Source organism: Camelus dromedarius, chromosome 4, assembly GCF_036321535.1.
Source record: "Camelus dromedarius isolate mCamDro1 chromosome 4, mCamDro1.pat, whole genome shotgun sequence".
NCBI lineage: Eukaryota > Metazoa > Chordata > Mammalia > Artiodactyla > Camelidae > Camelus > Camelus dromedarius.
The window spans coordinates 38,185,367-38,209,245 of record NC_087439.1 but is presented as its reverse complement, the minus strand read 5'-3'; the positions used below and the strand labels follow the sequence as shown (position 1 = coordinate 38,209,245).

General features: G+C 33.1%; 1 protein-coding gene across 7 annotated transcripts in view; it reads right to left on the bottom strand.

Moving 5' to 3' along the window:
* TANK (TRAF family member associated NFKB activator) overlaps positions 1–23,879 on the bottom strand; it is a 79,825-nt gene that overhangs the window by 13,683 nt on the left and 42,263 nt on the right. For 5 of the 7 annotated variants that reach the window (XM_031451532.2, XM_031451534.2, XM_031451531.2 and 2 more), the window contains exons 3-4: positions 16,834–16,945; positions 15,590–15,708 (exon numbers count right to left, since the gene is read on the bottom strand). In XM_031451532.2, the coding sequence (XP_031307392.1) occupies positions 15,590–15,708; positions 16,834–16,945 (231 nt within the window). The remainder of the gene's footprint in view (positions 1–15,589; positions 15,709–16,833; positions 16,946–23,879) is intronic. The other 2 variants (XM_031451536.2, XM_031451530.2) reach the window with 1 other exon arrangement.

Here is a 23,879-nt window from a genome sequence, read left to right as displayed (position 1 = left end):
AAAGTTTTATGTCCGCACATCCCAAGAAAAAATTTTAAAAGGGACCTTAACATGTTAGCTGCCTCCACTCCCACTCAAAAGGCAAAAGCAGTTCTCTGACAGACATTTTTGAAGTAGGTTTATCTAGGATGGGTGTAGAATGTTAGTATTTTCTATTATAGCAATCTGATACAACTTTCTGAAAATTATCATTTCTTTCCTTCAAAGGATTTAGAATTAGTATAGTCAATAGCAACTCCAACACTTTCCCCAGAAACTCAAGACTTTCTTTTAAATGCTAAATTATCTTACCTAATGAAGATTACTCAGTTTGCTGAGCATCCCAGAGAGTAAACATCTGAAGAGATAACTTGTATTTTTCTTTAAAAAATGTTTTTTGTTTTTTTTTGGAGGGGGAGAGATAATTAGATTTATTTATTTATATTTAGTTATTTATTTAAATGGAGGTACTAGGGATTGAACCCAGGACCTCATGCATGCTAAGCATGTACTCTACCACTGTCCCTTCCCCAACTCCCCCAGTATTTTTCTTTCTATTCTCAAATATTATCCAGGTGGACCCTGTACTGCAGGAAGTTGAAGTTATTACAACTTCAAATAAGAAAGCAAGAGAACTCAGAACACTATATTTTTGGAGGTTTTAAACGTTAAATCATTCAACAAATGAATTTATTTTGAGGTACTAAAACTTAAAATACTTAACATTATAAACTGTTCCAAGTACTAGTTTGGAAATGGCGAACTTGTGGAATGAATACTGAAATAAGAGTTTTACACGTCGTACTTTTCATTTACACTTCCAGTATGGCACGGGGATAAGTCATTCAACTAAATCATTAAGATAAACCCATTTGAAACAGTTGGAAGACGTTGTGAAATGATTCCTTAAATTTCCTCTTATGTAAATTGGGAGAATTTGTTTTAGTGTAAATCAGTTTAAGCTTCTCATAGATGTGTATTATATATATAAAAAAATGTTCTGTTCAAGGCCTAGTTGAATATGCAATGATATTTAAGAAGGAGAAAAAACAAAAAGTGGCTAATATTTCATTAGTCCAAAACCACATTTATTCTTAATGGAAAGATCTTGGGAAATGTTTTTGTGTTGGAATATAGGATCTGTTAGACATCAACATTTCAAAGAAAGAAATGTATATTTTCCCCAATGCCTGCCCTTTTAATATTTGGTACTAAAAGCAGAAACATTTTGTTCCTTTCATAAACCAATATGAAAAATAAGGAGATGAGTCACAATAGCCAAGATACGGATTCAATCTAAGTGTCCATCGATAGATGAATGGATAAAGAAAATGTGGTAGATATGCAGTAGAATGTTGTGTGCAAATATATGTTTACATATATGTATACAGGAGTATTCTAAGAATGAATACAGCAGCCTTAAAAAAAAAAGAAGGAAATCCTGTCACTTGAGACAATATGGGTAAACCTGGAGGACATCATGCTACATGCAGTAAGGCTGGCACAGAAAACTACAGCATGATCTCACTTACATGTGAAAGCTAAAAAAGCTGAACTCATAGAAGCAGAGTAGAATGGTGGTTGCTAGGGTTTGGGAGGTGGGGGCAACCAGGAGATGTTGGTCAAACAATACAAAATTTCAGTTATGCAGGATGAATAAGTTCTGGAGATCTAATGTATAGCACAGCAACTACAGTTAATACTACTACATTGTATACTTGAAATTTGCTACAAGTGTAAATCTTAAATGTTTTCACTACAATAAAAAAGAAAGATAATTATGTGAAGTGATGGATATGTTACTAAGATGACTGTGATAATCATTTAATAATGTATACATATATCAAAGCATCATGTTGTACACCGTAAATATATACAATTTTTATTCGTCAATTTATACCGCCACAAGGCCAGGGGGAAAATAGAAACGCAATGAAAAATTTTAATCAGCATCATGTTTCTTCTTAAAAACTTTACGCAACTAAAGTCAGCAAAATTAAATTGAGCTATGGAACTTTTAAAGATAATTCAGTTCAAACTCCTTAATACCTATTGGTATATTCTCTCATATGGAAGAAATCTAAACTTTAAAAGGCTAATACTGAATTAAGGTGGTAAGTTTTCAATGATGTATGTTTGAACTATAGCAATGACTATTGCTTTATTCCAGGGTTCATAAGAAAAATTCCCTCCACACTCTGGTTGAGATCCTTTCACACAATAAGAGTATTTATTTTCAGGTGGCTCAGGCAACTGAGTGTAGCCATATTTGATTTCGTTTCTGAGATTATATTTTAAAAACAAAAAAGAGAGTTATGTTCTTACTTGGAACAATGTAAACCAAGAAAGAAGCCACGGTGAGATGAGATGGATTAGTAAAGGGAATATAAATTGTGGAATAGTTATAAATACTAACTCGATAAAATTTACTACAGAAAAAGCAAAAATGAGCAGTGGAAAAAGAAACTGAAAATAAGGATTCACTTATCACTTAGATTTCTGAAATCAAGAATAAAAGGTTAAAGGAGAAACTGAAGTTGAATATTTACCAGTTTTAGATATATTGAGACAAAGATGTTATGGTGAAGGGAAGCACTGAATATGGCTGAATTAGAGAGAAAGTGAGAAAAAGGCTAAGACGGAAGAGAAAAGAAAATAGGAACAGAAAAAAATTACAAGAGATTTGATAGGAATATAAGACACAGTAAAAGAAAAGTTTGAAGACAAAAGATAATTTTAAAAAATACAAGGAAATTGTATTTATAAGAACTTACAGCCATGTGAAATCTATGGTTCTCTCACCCTCAATAATTTTACTAAAAACCTAGAAAAGCAAAAGGAACAAAAATCCTAAAAGCCTTGTCTGTTCCGCATGTCAGTGTGCTAGGCAAACCCACTGCCAGGGCGGGAACAATTCCAGGACAAAATGGGATCCATCCCAGAGTTCTAAAGAAAGTGGCAAGAAAATAAACAATATAGAAATAAAATTAAATATCCCAATCACTTCCAAAGTCTTTCAAAGTTTTGGTTTTAATGTAAATCCCCCAAAGCCTCTATTAGTTCAATGTTAACAATAAAACATTAAAAAAAAATAAATTCCTTTACCAGTACTGCACAATTACTATAATTTTAATTCCACGAAGTTAATTTGAAGCAGAGTGAGATTAACACTTTCCTACTCCCTGTCTTTTGAGTCTTTCTTAGTAGTTTAAAAAATCTTTATTTTCTTCACAGGAAGAAATACTGAATTGTGAAAATCTCTTTTTATGAATGCAAAATAGAAAAATAACATAAATGACCAACTTTAAAAAGTAAGGTTTTCCATGCTTCCCTCTTCCCTTCTTCAAACACTGCATTTAAAATGAAATTATCTGGGAAAACCCTTTTCATTAGTCACAAATTTTGTTACACCATTTCATGGTGAACATAAAATATCTTCATGAAAATAGCTGTTATTTAAGCAATTTGCATATATTACTTACTTAACTTAATCCACAAAATCCTGTGAATTAAGTATTTTGATTTTAAAGTTTTCTATAGTAAATAAGGCACAGTATTATGCCAAGTTTTGACGTTTAAATACTACAGAGGGAAAAACCTTTGATATGGACTTTTTTGTGCTCAAGAATGTCCAAGTAAAAATTTACACCCTCAAATAGGTTTACTAGACAGATTTACTCAAGTTCTGCCAAGCCAGATCATTTGTTGACATGGGCAATTCGGCAATAGTTTCTTAACCAAAATTTCATAGTTTAAATATTTCTCAAACTTGTTATTAAAAGTTAACCATTTGACAAAGCATGACAATGGTGTACCTTACTGTTAATTCTATCCTCTCAAAACCTTAATTCTCTTCCTGTCCTGCCTCCGTAATAGAAGACTCCTAAATAACTTCCTGCTTCTTAATAGAAGACTGGGCATAGTTACAGTAGCTGATTTAAAATCCTTGTCTGATAGTCTCAAAATCTGCATCATCTTAGGGTTGGTATCTGTTCCTTAAAATTAGGTCACATTTTCTTGACTCTTCATATGTTGAATTAATTTTGGACTGTACTCTGAACATGGTAAATATTATGTTGGAGAGAAATTATGTTATATGGTGCCAAAGGGGGTTGGTATTTTTGGTTTTGCAGGCAATTAAGTTGGTTACACTCAGACTCCAAATTGTCACTCCACTGAAGAGCAAAAACTCGGATCGCAGTTCATTCCTTTACGTCTTAGCTGCAAACTGCTTTCAGTTTGCCTGCACATCCTTGGGCTCAGGGAGAGCTAGAGAATTGGGCTGAGTTTAAACACAGAACGTGGGTTTTCTTTTCCTAGCTTTCTTCTCTCTGGGGCTCCTCTCACTCTGGTGACCATGGTTATTCTGGGCTCATTTTCCTTTCTGATTCTTCCAGCCAGAATGGTGGTGGGCTTTCAGTTGGAATTTCAGTCACTGCATCTGTGGCCACAAAGGATAAAACCACAGAAAACTGGGAATTTACTCTGAGCTGATTACATGCTCCACATTTTCACTCTTCTCCAAACTATGCAAAGTTTATATCCAAAGTCCTCAGGTAGTTGTTTTTTATGTGTGTGCTCTACAGAGTTATTAATGTTATCTATAGAGGACTGGTTTGTTGGGCACTCATTCCTTTGTAACAGATGAACTCCCAAACTCAGATCTGTTTTAATCCCTCCATTCTTCTAAGGATTCCCCACGATTTTCCTGAGATGTCTTAATCACCAATCCAATGACTTCCTAAAGCTCTACTTCTGCTTACTGCTCATTTGACAGTACTTCACACTTAGGAACAGCTCCTTCTTGAGACTTTGACTACCAGTATAATATTTAGGTTTCCTTCTTAAGTTTTAGTGTTTTCATTAGTCCCTGTTCTTTGTAGGCCAAAAATGCGGGCATTCTCTAAGGTTCAGGCATGGGTACGCTGTTCTCCCCATTATACACCTTATTACTCATTCTCATGTTAAATCTATTGAATATTCATTTCCTAAAGTCTGTATCTTCAGGCTCACCCTCTCTGATAGCCACTCCCAAATTCTCTTTCAGTCCAATATATTTTCACTTGTTCTACTGTCTACTGTAGAGCACCAAGATTTAAAACATAACATAATCACCTCTTCCTCAAATCTGGTTCACACTTCTAATCTTCATTTTCCTTTATTAATGAAGGCCATACTGCTTAGCATCAAAAAATCTTAGGGCAATATAAAACCTTAAAGAAACGGAGTTTAGGCTTTCCTGAAATAGTGAAATTCAAAACAAAACTGCAGGTCTTATAAAAGGCTACCAACTTTTTATTTTGCCAAGAAAGAACTTAGTGAAAACAACTAACTATTAAAATCTACTATTTTCTTCATGTAAAAAAGAAATGGATATTTACCAAAATGTAGGGTGGAGTTTTAGACTCAGCTTTATAAAGTTTTCACTTTGTCCTCAGAACAAGATGAGTCACAAGAGCTGGGGACAAAAAGAGGGATTCTGAGGCTGCAGCTTGGGGAAAGGGGAGGAGAGAATGTTCAATCAGCAGCAGCAAGAAGGGAAAGCAACAGGACTACTACTACGTCCAGCAGGAGTACGTGCTAGATGACACTGTCAGGGAATTTGGACAAGCCTGTGACCCCTGTGGCATTATTTGGATGGAACACAGAGGGAAATACTGTTAAATAGTAAAGAGCAATTAGGGGTAGAAATAACAGTGGGTGAACCCATCCAATATGGAATACAAAAATCACACCACCATTGATAAACACAACCAGAGAGAGAAAACAAAAGATATCCATCTTGAAATTATTTGGTTTTCCAGAAGAACTTAACCAGGAAAGAAAAAGAAAAAACAAAAACCACAGGTTAATGACTTACAGAATGCCTGGGAACCACTTATAATAGATTCATTAGGATTCTAGGATTGATCGATCGATCGATCTATCTTAGAGCAAAGTATCAAGTGTACGAAAAGATTTCTAATTGGCAAAGAAAAAAGTCTTTCAGGGAAAAAATCAGCTTTTATAACATGGCAAGAGTGCCTTAAGCAAAGCAACAAATAAGTTGAGAGAATATAACCTATTAGTTGCAAATGAAAAACCAGGTGAGCCTTCCCCATCTCTCTTCCACCAAATTCTAGCAATATCTTCAAGGGGACTACAAGTTCAGTAGGAGTTGTTAAAATACAGTATTGGGAAAAGTGCTAGCTAGAGACTTTGTGGTAAAATGAAGCTAAGTTATTTTCTTACTGTTGATTTCAGATCCTATAGTATATTCTTGTGCCTTTAAAAATTACCACAGAGAATACATAGTACGCAGCATTTCACAGGTCTAGGGTTCTGTAGAACACTTCAAGAAATACATCACTCACCACACTATCTTTTAACAGATTAGAGGCAGTTTAGTTTACTTTAGACTTAATACAGTATGTGTAGATAAGTAACCAGGATTAATTTACAGGTATTATGATTTACAGTATAAAGATGTAAAACAAGTAAGTACTCAATAAATGTGAAAGGAACTGATAAGCAAGCTCCATGACCTCTATGCACAAATAAGGGTACCTGAGATGCTAAAGAACTCTTAAGAACCTGACATTTTTTCAGTAGGATGAAAAGTAAATAACTTACTGAGGAAAAAAGTTAACGTGATTTTTCTAACAGGAAATTATAATCTGGTAAAACCAGTGGTTCTCAAAATACGATCTAGGTTCACTGTGGGTCTTGAGATCCCTTCAAGGGATGCACTGTTGGGACAGGAAATCTGCATGGGCCCTGAGTGTTCCTGCACATTTCTGCTATGTGTGCCAAGAATATAAGGCTCTGATTGTCCCTTTACCTGGGACATTTCTCAGGGTTGTGTTTGCAAAGCACAAACTTGAAGGATGTCTCCCTCTTGGCCAACAAGCAGGCTGCTTACTGCTTGCTATAAAATGGTAGGTTTCCCAAGCTCAACTGTTTCTGTCCTTTATTTATTTATTTATTTATTTATTTATTTATTTATTTATTTACTTACTTACTTACTTACTTACTTACTTACTTGCTTACTTACTTACTTACTTACTTACTTATTTAAATGGGGGGAGGTAACTTTAGGTTTATCTATTTGTTCATTTATTTATTTTATTGAAAATTTTTTTTTAAACAGAGGTACTGGGAATTGAACCCAGGATCTTGTGCATGCTAGGCATGCACTTTACTACTAATCTATACCCTCGTCCCAGTTTCTCTCCTTTAATGCAATCCATTGCATATGTAGGCAACCATCTGGGTCTTCCTTGTGTCCTCTACCATGGGACCAATGTAAATATAATGCTCTTATTGCTCACTGTTCTATGAATAACAAAGACCTCTTTTCTCTGATTCAAGAGTCTTGTGTCTTCTTCCAGCATCCATGAAGTAGTAACCGTTTAACTTATTAGCTTGTAGGTAGGGTAAAATCAAATCCCAGACACTGAAATACATGGGGTCAACAACTGTCACAACAGTATTAGGTATCATTTGCCTTTAAAAAAAATTTTTTTTTTTTACTGTGTTGACATTTATACTAATGATGCAGAAGCAATGATGAGTAAAACTGCTGATGCCTGAGTATGACCAACACCATGGTACCAAACTGTAGTTATTTACTCTTCAATGCCATACATCCAGTAAAAAAAAGAAGCGTTTCACCTCAGAATGTCCTTGATGACACAGTAAAAATTATTAATTTTATTGAATTTTGATCCCAAGTTAACATTTTTTAATATTACATGTGACAAAATGGGAAATATACACAAAGGACTTATGTTTCATACTGAAGTACAGAGCCGTCTTGGGGAAAAGCACTTGTGCTAGTGTTTGTTTGAGCTGCAAGCTGAGCCAGTCACTTTTTTAATGGAATGCCATTTTTCATTTGAAAGAATGACTATCATGCAAGCTATGGTTATTCAGACACTTTCTCAAAAGCAAATGAAGCTAGTTTCTTACTTTAAGGAAAACAACTGGCAAGATTTGTTGTCTATGAAAAAATTTAAGTATTCAAGTGAAAATTTTGAAAAACTCACACCTGTTACAGTAACCTTGACAGCTGCCCAGTAAAAAGACTCTTCTGATAATTGATGATGTTAAATGCGATTTAAAATATTACAGCATGAAATAAGTCAATATTTGGAAGATCTGCAGAGCTCAGTGAACCAATATTTTCCTAATGACCAATTTATGATGCTACAAAATCATAATGAAGTAAATGATACATACAAAGTATAAGACAGACCAATGGCTTTTAAAGTAGCGGAAAAGTCTGTTGGTTTCAGCTTTTATACTGCAGCTAACATTTAAGAAACTACCACTATCAAGTTTGGGTATAGTATCAAAGAAGAATATCCACAATTTCTAAAAAGATTATTAAAATACTCTTCCCTTTCCCAACAACATATCTATGTAAGGCTGGATGTTCTCCATGTAATTCAACCAAAAAACCCCCCAAAGCCCCCAAACCCCAAAACCACCCACCACAACATATCACAACAGATCAAATGCAGAAGGATTTCTAACTCTGAAAAACAAACACCTTCAAAATAGACTTTGAGAACTTTTGGGATAACAGATTACATTAATAAGAGAAACTAGATTGTTTTAGGGGAACAGCCCTAACCTGCTGAGGTTGAAAAAACAGCCTTTCATGCCTTAGTCAAAAGAAATTAAGGCTGAATAGAATATACCAACTCTGTTTGTAGGCTCTGGAGAAGAGTAGAAAAAAGAAAAATGGGAAATATGAGAAAGGGTACAATAAGGGGAAATAAGGGGAGAAAAGCCACATTAGAGATATTCAAATTTGTTTAGAAGCCAAGGAAAAGAATTTAAACAGTGATATGCTGCTTCTCATTTTCTTCTCCTCTCAAAAATTATTTCCAGTATTAATAACAAAGCAAAAACCCTAAAATTATATATTAAGAGACCCAGAACAGGAAAGGGTTATGATGGATTACTAATTCAGCTTTGCAAACAATTTCTACAACAGAAGTTTCAATGTAAATATTAAAATGCTTTGGAAATCAACATTTTTTTCCCTTAGAGTTCATGATATATTTATTATAACACTTTGGGAAAAACTCTGAACTTTAATAAATGAACTTGCTGAAAGTAACTTTTTTCCTTCTAATTATTACTCTACCAGAGAGTCTATAAGCAAGACTAATCTCAAAAGAAAAGTAATATAGAAGTGTTATATATAAAAAGAAGGCATATTTGATCCAATCTCCAGAAATAAAACCAGGAGGAATGGGACATTTGCTCTGACCAAGAAGCCACGTTGCTATACACATGCACATCTTCTCCAATGCTCTGGAATCCCCAGGCTAGACTGGCATATGCCACTGCATTGTGGGCATTTCTATTTAATAAAAGATTACAAAAAGGAGGAATCAAGCATTAAAGGAATATAGGGATAATTTTTTTTTTAAACTTGAGTAATGAACATAAGTAGTCATATTTTTTTCAAGTTCTTCTCTGAAGAAAGGTACTATGATAAAGATAATACAAACCACATTTGCTTCGCCACGGAAACCACTTGATAGTTACATATCTTGACTAATGGTCTAGTTTTTAACTTTTTTTCAAATAATAAAAACATTTTTATCATATACCTGTATATGATACTCTAAAGCCTTTACAATGTATATAAAATCAGGTACCTGACAATATATAGCTATTTAACCAAAGAGATTTGCGATACAGAAAGTATCCAGAGCGCTGAGAGAAGCTATGGGGGCCTGAAACTCAGATGGAGATCCCTGAGTGGGAGGTGCACCTCAAGTCCAGAGTATATGAGATATGAACAGTTCAAGGATGGGGATGCCATCCAAGACCTAAACTTGTGAGACTAGGATTTTATAAGCTACAGAAGCCCAGAAAGCAAATCAGGTTAAAGTTCATACACTTCCTGTAGAAAATGTCATACATAGTAACTCGAGAAACACATCATGGGTAAATGTCTCTCACTAAAACTGTCCATAGATTAAAGTTAACAAAAAGGTTAAGAAGCACTCTCTCCTCTCAAGTCATAATTATGTCAATAATTTAAAAAAGGTTATAGTAAATGAAATTGTTCTTCCAAAACCCTCCGTTTTAGCTTTCAGTTTATTTAATGTTCTCCAAAGTGGCCTGGAATAATACTGATTCTTGCCTAGAAATTATTCTTCTTCCATTAAAATACTGCAGAAAATTTAAGTCTACATATCTATGCACATACTAACTACCAAGATATAAGCAAGTTAAGAATTTGTTTTCTTTTCCCTACTTAAACTAAATGTTGAGCACCTGCTCAAGCCTACTTTCAGCTCAGTGGGAGTTTTTATTTTTAAATTAAGGTCCTATATGTTTTCTCTGTACCATAAATTGATAATTAGGATTTCATTTTGTCATGTAATTAGGACTTTACATTGTCATAATGCTTGCTAATTGCTTTTGGGTCTCCAAATCTTTGTTTCCCCAACCAGACTGTAGCTCCTTAAAGGGGACAGATCTTGTCTTACTCTTTTTTTGTATTCCTATCCAGGACTAGCAAGACTGGGCAAATAAACGGAGTTCAAGAAATACTTTTTGTCTAAGTGACTGACAAGTGAATTTTCAGACATCAGCTTTCTTCAAACATGTCAGAGCTTCTATATTTACTTGCAGTTGCCAGGTACAGCAATCTTATTTCCTTAATGTTAGCACTGATGGCAGCTCCCCAGCTTCATCACTGTTTTACTATTCTAAACCTACAAAATCTTTCCTGCTCAAAGCTACCATGTATCTGCTGATCTAATCACAATGATAGTAGCTACATTAGAATTCTGCCAACTGTCTGGCATCTTTCAGTAACAACTGCATTCTTTGTGTTTTTAAATTTTTGACTAAAGCTTGTAACTCAGACGAAAAAAGATATATAAAAAGAATAAATCATGTATATAGAAAAACAAATAAAGCATAAAAAAGCTCTTTGTGGGGAGGGTATAGCTCAAAGTGCTAGAGCACATGCTGAGCATGCATGAAGTCCTGGGTTCAATCACCAGTACCTCCTCTAAAAAAATTAAATAAAAGCTCTTTGTACACATGAACACATGATCTCTAAATAGTTAAAACTTCAAATAAACTCATACTATAATCTACTTCATATCTTGGATCCTAGAATCTGAAATAACTTTACAACATTCAATAATGTCTATTTTGGTTATTAAACTAAGACTCTAAGTCGGAGGGCAGTTCAGAGTTACTGAATGAATGAGTAAAGAAAAATTACCAATATCCCCAAATTCTTTTATGTATTCTATATTACTGCACTCTACATTTTTTCTTGCATCAAAACATTCTAGACTTTTGTATAACTTCTACAAAAACAAAAAATAGGATAGAAAGATGAGGGCAAAATTTTTTGTCAAACCCTAGACATCAAGGATAGCATTCAGTTTGGCAACTGAAGTGCTTCCCAGAAACAGTATTATTAAAATATCTCATTTCTAAGATCATAAAAATGACCCAGTATATTACAATCGTAGTTTAAAAAAAAGTGAATTAAACAATGCCAATATGTATTTACATTAAACTATAATTTGTTAAATAATAACTGTCATGACATATGTTACTATGTCTGACAATGGTGTCCTGCAAACGAGATAGTAGTCTTTGTCAAGAATAAGTGTGTATATTTTTGTGTTATTTGATTTCTTACATATAAATATTTTTAATTTTAAAAATCAGTTATAAAAGAGAGTAAGTAATAACATGCAACAGTTTCTTGATTCTCTAAAGCACTGCTCAGCTAATCCCTGGAACGTCTATATTCATAACAGAATTTCTGAAATTATTCTCAAGATAAATTATGATATTTCTTTCCTCTGAGATTAATAATGATAGGATTCAGGAAGCTGAATTGATTATTAAGTTCTGCCAGGTTCCTTTACCTTTCATTAATATTTATCATATGGCAAATGAAGTACCACTCCCCACCACACCCTTGATCTCTGATACCCTCTTCTACACACCACAATCTGCAATCCCTGGGATGCTTTTAAAATAAGTCTACAAAATCTTTGATTCTTTCTTTCAAGATGAAGAGCTTATTTCCTTGTCTCTGGAGCACTTAGTGACTTATTTCTAATGAACAGAATGAAGTGGAAGTGAAGGTATGTGATTTTAGAGACTAGACTGTAGAAAGTACAGTGGCTTCCTCCATGCTCTCTTAGATTTCTTAGAAGATAGCTGGCACTCTGTGAGGAGAGGATCATATGGTGAGGTCTCCTGCCAACAGTCATGTGAGTGAGCCATCCTGAAAGTGGATCCTCCCACTATGGGCAAGGGCTTCAGTCATCTGACTTCAATCACATGAGATCCTGAATCAGAACCACGCAGCTAAGTCACTCCTGAATTTCTGACCCACAGAAAGTGAGACAATAAATAGCTGTTGCTAAGTATTGGGGTAAATTTGGGGTACTTTGTTATATGACTGATAATACAATGAATCCTAGCTCATCAAGAAATACTGAGCAAACTACTGTTGTGTACAAGAAGTGAAACTCAGGTTTTCCATTAAACTGAATACTTCTGTAATGCTTCTGAACTATAAGGAGAATACTAAGGGTCATCCAATGATACAGGTTCTGCTATCTTGACTTCTATATGTCCTTTTAGAAATCAACCGCTCTTGCATGCTCTTTGTGTAGGATTACCAAGAACAAAAACTCAACTATAAATTTCACGTTTCTCAAATATAATTTTCTAAAAGGGCCTCTTTCCCCTCAATATACTCCTTCCTTTTCCCTCTACTCTGTGTCTCATTTTCCAAGGCAGCCTGAGTGGTCATTTGCCAAAATGTCTAAGGGTCTTTCCCTTCTCAAATATCCTAACCAAGATAAGCAAGATAAACAGTCTAAAGAAAACAAATCTTCAAACTACCCACCAACAGGAGGAGGAAAGCGCTGTAGGTGGGTAGTAGTAGCTTCCTTCTGTTACTAGTTCAAAGGATTTCTATTAACTTGCTGATCCATTACAGAGGGTAGGCCAACTGACTGGGAATGTGATTTCTAAAATCAGTTAGTTTTTGAAAAGACTAATAATATAAAAGCATGTTAAAAACAAAAAAACTGTACCATTCCCTTAGCATTTCTGCATACTGCCTTCTAGTTCTTGTCTTGTGTGTACGTGCATACTTTTGCAAAATTGCAACCAACCAATATGGAATGTTTTCATTTTGGAAAAACCCTAATATATCCACATCATTCAAAGTTCTTCAGGAAAGGATTTCACTTGTATTAGCTAAAAGTCAATTTAATTATAACTTAATAAGCATAGATCAACATATATGCCAATGGAAAACATTTTAATTTCAATTGGCCAGTATTTTTCTAAATTCAGCTTAATTGTTTACAATGAATATACAGCCAGCTCTTAAATATTCAACAAATCCAATTTATCCATTCTTTTAAAATGTATTTTCTTTTCTCTTTAATCCTTTACATATTTAGGCCTCATTAGCACTTTGGCTCTATATGTATAAAGAAAGATGAGAAAGTTGAAATATAAGACCATTAACTTTTATCATAGTATAAGAAGACTGAGTTGATGAGCTATTCAAAGTATTAAATAAGTGGCAAATAAATCTTTTTCCTATTAGTAAAGATAATTAAGAGAACTCACTGAATTTAGATTTATTTCTTAGTTGGAGATTTAGATTTTTTCCCTCTTATTGTCTGTCCACAAATATAAGTTACAATTGATGCAACATTATTAATTTTTTGGAAATAAGCTATCTTTGACATGATTTCTGTTTCTTACACTTAATTTCAGCCCAGGTGTCCAGATACATATTTTATAGATAAAAATATCTTACAAATTAAAACCAATGTCATTTAAAAAAGAATTCTGTTCCCATAAACAACTGGCAACACAGTGCCTCGTGGCCACCTCTCACTCCCTCATCTTCGGAGATGGCCTGCACTCTTGTCTATGGAGTATGTAACTACTTTTACTTTAATTTGAGCACCCAACCCCCACACCTCATGGCCTTTCTTTTGCCTTTTGAAACAGCCTACATTCTATGCAGTATGTATTTCTAAATAAATCCACCTTTACTCAAAAGAAGAAAAAAAAAGAATTCTATTGAAGATTCCCTTTGAACACTAATTGACAAACTGAAAACTTTTATAAATAATGACAAATTATCCAAGTTTAAAATAAATTATACTATTAATATACGTTAGAGCTTTTCACATCATCCCTTTTGTTCTAATCTAGATTGCTATTTTCAGAAATACCTTGTATGTATTTTGAACTGGAGATATTTTATTATCTTCAAAGAAATGTTAAAATTGTAATAAATATAAGAATTTTGACTAAAAATTAATGGTAAACAATGACATATAGAAGTCCTAGAAATAGGAAAATGGACTGTAAACATTATTTACTTAAGCACTAAATTTATAAGCAGCATTCCTGAATTTTGTCTTTTGCAAAATAAACCTAAACATATTCCAGTGTCATGGTTTCTTGTCTTTATTAGCATTTTTAGATAAATGGAAATTGGAGTGGGGGAGAAGAGAGCTAAATGATTCAAATAAAAAAACCAATAATGATTCTTGGTGAGGAGGGTATAGGTCAGTGGTAGAGTGCATGCCTAGCATGCACAAGGTCCTGGGTTCAATCCCTGGTACTTCCATTAAAATAAATTAAAAAATAAATAAACCTAACTACCCCCCCAAAACAAACAAACAAGAAAGTTAAAAACCCAATAATGATTCTGAATAAAGAACTATGAACTGGGAGATGTGTACACCCTCCCTGTCTATGTTTTCATAGTTTTACTACATATTTGTGTTTTTATAAATGATGTCAGAATGTTTTATATGATTGAAAAACCTACATTAATTATTCCCAATTTATCATTTTGTAATTTCCATTTTTTATTCAACCTTGTTTTTGAAATCTAGGCATATTAACATATAAGTATTTAGTTTAATTCTTCTAAAATGTTTAATTGTAAAGATGGGCCATTCTGCTCTTGATGGATGTTTAGGTTGTTTCTAACCCATGTAGCATGAACATCCTTGTACATGTCTGCAGATATGCAATATTCCTCTCTACATTGCTTTAGTGAAGATTTTTGCTTAAGCTTTTTACATGGATTTTGTGTTTTAATTAAGCAAAGGCAATTGGAAAGCTGGAGTGCTATTTTCTAGCCCAGAATCATCTGTGTCTTACTTTCTTAGTTTAACCTTTGTTTGTTAAATCTTTTATTTCTTTGTTAAATGCCTATGATAATAGAAAAGAGAAAAGTAGGAAATATGAAATTTAAGCCTCTATTTTACTTGGAAGTAGTGCTTCTATTTAGGAACATGTAAGTCATTTGTTTGTATATACAGAACTTCTGTTTAGAATTCCAGTCGTGGATCCACTCCAGGAAAATAAAATGAAGAAGACGTGTTATGTATCACCATTTGAACTTTGGTTTTTGCAGAAGCAATGTTAAGGTTGAAAAGAATTTTGTCTACTTTCTTCCTGGTTCCTGCTCACTCCTAATTGTGACAGAATACTGAGAAAGTAATTCAGGAAGTCTATGGGACCTGATTTCTCACTTATTTCCCTCAGGGAATAAACTGGCAGCACAGCCTACCTTTGATTCATTTTCTCTTGGTATTCCTGATTTTCCTTTCTCATGTGGCTCATCAAGAGTCAAATTATTCTTCTTTGCTTCACTGTCTTCACGCAGGGGAACACAGCCATAACTATTATCTGTAAGATAAAAGCCTCTTGGATATAAGTGGGAAATCTTTGTTTTTGGTACCACCTGGAAAAGTAAAAAGAATACAAATCCAAAGCCCTAATTTTAAAGAGTAGAGATTTTAACCTATGAGTTTAAAAAATTCTTTAAGTAAGTTATTTTGACAATTTAGATTTGCCCCTTTAGATTTTAGCATATTTGCTTCAAAATTTTTTTCATTCCCACTAAATTCAAAAAACCCTTACTCTTCCAATATCAGTAGTATATAAAATATGTAGAATTTAGAAAACTAGAAGTATGCTCTCTTTAGCTTACCATCAGTAACAGGAATTAAACTTTTATATGTCATATTTTCAGGTATGCATTTATTTAAGATAATTATTTGCATAACTACTTCATGCTTATTATAAAAATATTAGAAAAATACAGTCATGCCAAAAAGAATAAAAAATAAAAGCTACCCACAATTTTTATCTGTGAATTATTCTTGCTAACATTTTGATTTATATTTTATCAGAATTTTTCTCTTTCAGTACATATAAATTCACACAAGAATCTTTGTTTTTGCACAGATAAAATAAAATTACACTTATTATTTATCTTGCTTTGCTCATTTTGCTATATATCATGAATATGTCTCATGTTAGTAAGCGAATACCTATTACCACTTTTCTTGGCTATATAGCTGTTCACTACATGAATGACTGTAATATTTAACTACTGAACATTTCTCTATTTCTAGTCTTCCATTATTAGAAAATTATACTGTGATGAGCATTCTTGCATATATATCTTTGAGTACTTAAAGAAATACTTTCTTATGATACATTCTAAGAACTTGAATTTTTGGTTTAAAAGGCACAGACATTTTAAAAGCTTTTGCTATTTATTGCCAAATTGACTTCTAGGAAGTTCTGTCAACTTAGAGTTCCACCATATAGTATCTGTCCATATCCATTTTCCCATTTCCTGCAAGTGTTCATTTCTTAAATAAATATAGTAAGTAACTGCACTACAGTTATTAAAATATCAGAACTATTGAGAAACAATGGAGAAATAAAATACAAAAATTTCACCACCACCTTTCTTTTCTCCAAGAAGTTTCAGAAATACATAAAAAATTAACATAAGCATACCTCGACTGGAATTCACAAGGAGTAACTGTGATTTTAGCTTGTCAATAATAGTTTGTTGAAGTGACAGCTGTTCCTGTTGCTCACGTATTCTCTGCTCATAGTTCTCAGTCTGCTGACATAAAAACCAGTTAACCTGATATTTACTGACAGACATGTATATACATTTACTGTCCATTAATAATTGCATAGATACGAATTACCCATATTGCCATTTCCCAAGTACTGAGCATTTATTTATGAGCTAAAAATAGGCTCCAGCAATGTATTTATAATCATTACAAACTAAGTCATTTAAAACACTGTAAAATTTAAAAAGTCATCTTAATTAAAGAAATTTCCATTAAGAGTTTCAATGTATGATTTCTTGGATAAAAACAGTAATTTAGAATTTAATCCTTAATGATAAAAAAAAGCATGAATGATAAAATAGATGCTATATTAAAGTTATTCTATAAATATCAACTAACTTTAAAAAGTTAGGGTTTCATGTCTTTTAAATACATACACTTTTGATTTTATTTTTAGAGTATAAAAACACACAAAGGAAGTAGCTCTAACTAAAACACTATGAAAATCAAAGGGACAAGTATAAATTTAAAAATTATATTGATCAGAAACTTCTTTCCTAGATTAAGTTTTAAGGTGTCTTGAGCACATATGGTTAATCTTTAGTGGTTATCTTTAATACCACAATTTCCCTTAACATTTTTAATTCATTCATCTTGCTACTTAATGCAATGATCGTGAGAATTAAGCAGTGAAAGACAGTATGAGTTTGCTTTAGAGAATACAAATGTTGCAGACCTGAAATTTGAAAATGTTTCATTACAATTACCAAATTAATACAGAACCTTAAAAATATATTACTCTATTAAAAACTTCTTTACTAATTTCTATCATTGGAAGAAGAAATAAATAAATGACTAAATTGTAAATTCCTTGAAATATGAAATGAGGTCCTAATAATCTCAAATGTTCTTTAGTAGACACTAAATAGTTGATCTGGAATTAATTCTTAAAGTTCAAAATTAGTGAAGCAATATTATTTTCAAAGACCAATAAGCCTAAAATTCTTTATAAATTACACAGCTATTCCTATATTACCAAAATAAATTAGCTTAAGAAATGAAAGCAAAATACCACATTTTCCCAAATAAAAGGTGAAATTTTGTAAGTAATACACTTCAAACATGAGTAACTGACAAAGCTGATCAGTAACCCAAGCTGTGTGTTGTCTTTGCATGTTGCTTAGAGGTAATCTTATATAACTTGATACTCCCATTAAACTCTGCAAAGTAACTTATACACAGGAGGTATTCAGTACATGCTTACTGGAAAAAAAAAAAAAAAAGAAAAGAAAAGGAATCCAATTAAAAGAAAATCCAAGTAAATTTTATTATTATGAATATAACAATAAATCTTGTGAATCTGTCTGAACCATATGTCCTATGACTAGGAGTCTCAAAACAGAACCTTAAATACCAAATTCCAGTCTAGGGCTAGGCTTCCCAGAATAAGACTTCTTATTCCTACATAAATTTATATCCAAGCCCCGAGAAAGAGTGGGTAGATTGACTATGAGGAGGATTTAAACCCCAAGTGCAAATTCTGTAATAACTTAATTTACCTGGCTACACAGAGCCACCAGGACTGAGGAATCAGCAAAAATGTTGATGTTATAGTCTTCTATCTACTTCTGTGTATTTAGAATTTTCTCTAAAGAAGGCAAAGCTTTTCATAAACATCAAACAATAGTTACCTATTCTTTCACTACTTTTTGATAGGTATATATTCTACTATATACCTTTTTTGTAAGTAACCAGTACAAAAAAGGAGTAAGTTACAAACAGGCTCAAAATAAATATGTTAAGTTGTTCAAGCCTCAGCCCATTGCCCATCTACTACATATTTTCCGTCCCCTTAATGGGAAACCAAACGACATGTATTTTCTTTTGGAACCAACTCAGAAAACCTCTGCCAGGTAATTTTCATCTTCTAGTTTCTGGCTTAAAAAACATACTTAAGCACATCTGCATATAACATATAATAAGTGAGTAATACTGAAAATATATTCATTAGCTGGAAAAAATCAATAGATCAACAATTTCAAGTTGAAGTTTTAAACTATTTCTTAAACCACTTAATAAAGTACTTTATAAACTCAAGCAAATTCTGTAATAATTTGAAAACGAATACTCTGGAAGATATCAGGGGAAACAGAGTAACAATGATCCATGTTCTTTTACTGCTCTTTCCCTATACTTACATTATACCAATTACAGTATTCTAGTCTAGTTGTTTACATGTGTGATTTCCCTTTAGAATATGACCTCCTTAAACTCAAAGGCAGAGACTATTTTCTCCTGATATCTCCAGAGTATAGGACACTACCTGGCACATAATGAGATGCTCAATAAATACTAGTCAAATAAATAAATGAATTAAGTTGTTAAGGAAATATCAGACAAATAGGTATGCCTTCAGAAGTGACCTGAAGAATGGAGAAAAGGTTTTGTTCATATTTCTATAAGGAAAACAAAACAGAGAGAGTAGGTCAGTAGGTAAATAAGACAAAAGGAAATTAAGTTTCAGAAAACAGATGCAAAAAAAAAAAATAAATAAAAAGGCAATGTGTGAAGATTTTTTCCTCCTTTTTTGGGGGAGCTTATATCATCGGAAAAAAAGGGAAGCTTATACCATCAGAAACAAAGGTACTAAACCAAGAAGAGAAAATACATATTCAGAAAATAGTTTAAAGATTTTGGCCACCAGGTTATGAGAGGGAAAGTCCAGAAGAGGATAGTCTATCAAATTGGGAAATAACCAGCAGAATTCAGTTCATTTGCTATGTTTGGAAACTAACAGAAATAAGAAGCTTTTTTCCTTTTTATTAAATGCTTTTGTTCATTGAGCAAGATGTTAATAAACTTAAAATTTGAAAAGTCCTTTTAAAAGGTCAGATAATTGTTGCACTATTACAGTAGTTTTTTAAAAATAATACAATTACAAAGTACATTCCAGCACTATCAAAGAACCCACAAAACAGAAAAATCACTAACAACCACATTGAAAATGTACAACAGCAATGTCTTGTCAACACTTCTGTACAGAGCACAGACATGACAGCTAAAACAGACAGAAGAGAAGATGCTTTTGACAGCCAGTGTGTGTGAATGATTCTTTGAGTCAGATGGCAGCAACAAGTTACCAACTAGGAGATCTGCATGACAACTAACCATCCATCTGTATCAAACACCATCTGGCCAAGATGACTCTGGCTTCTGTGTATTTGACACTCTTTCCAATTCTAAAGACTATCAGAACAAGTGGTCTACCAGCATCTAAAGAGGTAAACAGGTACTTAGGTACTTGTGCCATAATATTCTTTGTATTCTTTCTCAGTGTTCAAGAGCAAAACTTAAAACAATGGTGATCAAATATAGTACACATCTTGAATTTACTAAAAATGGTTGTCCATACACACTCTTGACTATCATAAATAAAGCAAAAAGCTTAAGAAACGTCCCTTTATCTAGGCAAAATTTCAATTCATCTTCAAAACTAAGGCAGCACATTCTCTGTAATTTTGGACATACAGCTGCTCAAGTTTTCATGGGTTTCATAAATATTAAAATAAGAGTTCTATAAATTGAATTTTTTCCCTATTGCTGACATTAAAAATTCTCATTTTTCATATTTTCCAAAGCACTTATTTCCTAGACAGGGGAAAAAAAAGTTCCAGTGTCCTTAAGTCATCCATAATACTCTGAATAGGTCAAACACTCTCTCTTCTCTTCCTCAAGAATGAATCCCAATATTCTGAAAAAATACCATTCTTTTCCTCCAATTCTATTAAAAAGAACAGAAATGGAGTAAATGTTGCATGGATTAAAAGAAATAACCTTGGTTTAAAAACCTTTCCAACTGTTTCAAGATTAACAAAGAGAACAAAAGCTTTATTGAAGGATTGCCTGGCTACCACAAAAGCTCTCAACAAGGGAGCTCCACAGTTTATGAAGGATGATAATTAAATATTATCCTAATACATAACACTTCAGACACAAACTAACTGTTTAATGTAAAACTTTGATAAAATAAAAACATCAACTTCAATTTCAGGTTAAAAAAAATGAGACTGTATAGGATTAACAATTCAGAGATCCTGGTTTACACAGTTCATTCCTCAGCCATCCTCTGTTGAGTCTCCTATAACTAGGTTATAAACCCTGCTCTCCCCTACCCTCCTGATACCAAGACTAAACTAGGAGATCAGCAATTTGGCAGATCAGATTATCCATCTGATTATCTACTATTAGGTGACAGTGCTGTCAGCAATTTCTCTGCATGCCAAATAGTAAACTACGACAAACTATTTTAAGTTTTTATTTTACGATCTTGTGTTTTGGTCTTGATTAATTTACTCAGCTTCTTTGAGCCTTGGTTTCTTTCTCTTTGAAATGAAAATAATTATTTACTTGAAAGATTGAAGGAGATGGCATGTATAAAATATATGGCACATAATAAGCTATCTGCAAATTCTAGTTCCTTTCCTTTAAGAATGAACAAAGTTTCTGCATAATATCTCTTACCATGTAATGCATATGTCCATTAACTAAGGCTCTGATTACCATCAAATATAGCCAATTTTGTCACCAGACTTACCACACAACCACGCCGGGCTCTAAGCCAGTTTTCTCAGTCTTTCTTCTAGCTCATTGTAATCTAGGACTCAGAAGTTTCTTTTTGAGAAATCAGTGTGGTATCTCCATTGAATCAAAAACATTCTGTCAAGCAAAAAAAAGAACAAAACAAAACAAAAACTCTGGTTGTTCTAAGTTTACAAAGAGACAAAATAGGCTCAAAGATGATTAAGAAACAAAATGGTTGTTAAAAATCCCAAAAGTAGCACATTTGTTAAAGACAACAAAAAACAACAAAATGTCCACCATCATCACCATAACAAAAACCCATATATGTACAAAGTAAAAAGTGACACTCTCTTCCCTTACTTGAACATATATTCTAGCATACCTATCTAAATATTTTGACAGAACATATTTCTGGAAATAAAGACTTGGAACAAAGGATACAAACATTTTAAATTCTGATAGGTGGAAAATTAGTTTATGGCAAAGTACTGACAATGTATAATAGAAGAAATAAGGCTTTGATCAGAAACAACCAGAAGCACCTTTATTCTAATACTAGAAGCTTCAGTAGAGAAAAACCAGAGTGAACTACTTTATTCCCCTACCACCCAGACTCACACTTCACACTGAGATAAAAGTTTTGAGGAACAAAGAAAGGAAAAAAGGAAGGGTAGCAAACAATAGTGTGAAGCTAAAGGCATTTCCAAATAAAGTAGTACCTAAAATAAATTTTATGCCTTCATGCAATCCTCTAAAACATGTTTTACAAGCTTTTAGAGGTAACCATAAGCCTTGAGAGTTTGCATTTCAGATGGGTCAAGACTAGGTCAAGAATAAAGCAATCTGACAACACAGTCCTATGGCTTTACATTTATTGCCGGAAAAATGTTTAGATCTGTAATTTATGATAAAAAGGCAGCATAAATAGTTTTATTTGAGGTCTTCACCTTAGACTCATTGGTCAGTCAATAAGCCTCTTTGCTTAGCAAGTGAGATGATTTTAAACATTCTATGTCCTTCACCTTTCTTATCAGTATTAAAGAAAAGCAATTTATAGCACAACATCTGAACTATTTTAGAATTATTTCTTCCTTTCTATACAAGTTATTGTTGATTTTTTTCTTTTAATCAAGAACTGGGCAAGAAGAGACAAATACATTTTATTCCATATTTCTCTTCTCAACAAGGAGATATTTTCTGATTACATAATACAAAGGATCTTGGGACAAGCAGATCAGTTGTAGGAAGTTTTCTGTAACTTAATCATTTATGACTATGATAATCTGACTTTAAATTGGCAATTAGTTTTAAAATTTTCAGATGTTTGATAATTTTATTACTGATTCTTCTCTTGGAAAGATGTTCAAAGAAGCAATAGAGGGTACTTAATTAAATCTTTATTAAATATATTTGGTATCTCCCACAGAACAATGGCAGAAATGAATGACAAGCAACTTCGTATAACTGATAAAACTGATTAAACATTTAATTCCACATTATGGAGTCTTGTGATATTTGAAACTCTCCAGGCAACTTTTACTAGTCAGTCACAAGATATGGCAAAGACCGCTAATTATTACCACATACATTCTCATTCTTTCTTTTAGTAATACAGATTTTTAACTGGGGACACATCATCCAGCTAGAGAATGTATTTATTGGCCTTCCTCACTATGAGATGTGACCATGTAACTAAGTTCCGCCTAATGGGGCATGAACAGAAGTGACCTGCACAAATCCTGGACCACATCATTAAAGGGAAGTTGTCTGCTCTGCCCCACTTCTTTCTCTCTTCTCACTAGCAGGGAGATGATAACAAGTAGAGCAGCCACTATGATTCCAGAGAGGCAAACCACATTTTAAGGATGATACAAGCTGCCTTACTAGCCCTGGTACTCACTTCTGGACTGCTGTTACATGAGAAATAAACTTCTATCTTATTTAAGTATGATATTTCTTGGTCTCTTTGTAACAACAGCTTATCCTACCTATACCAAATTCTGGGGCCAAGCCAACTCTACCATTGCCCTATATAATAATCTCTTCCCTTATACTATATGCACATTAAAAGTTGTCTGTGCCAGGGGCTACTATGATTGAAAATTTTCTCTACTTTGGAACAGTCAGAAGACCTTTTAGTCTGAGTATACATGAATGCTTATACAAAGCAAGAAACAAAATAACCAATATTAGACCATGAATACTTTAAGTGCGCATTCTATGTTTTATCTATCTTTGAATCCCTAGCATTTAATACACAGATTACCTGACATTTTACTATGGTCTAGAAAAGATTCTACTGCAAGGAAAAGCTAAAAATAGTCATGTTTTCCTAAAGACTAAAGGTTCTAAGACAATTTAATGTCATGCTGGTGGCAGGTATAATGGAAAATTTGG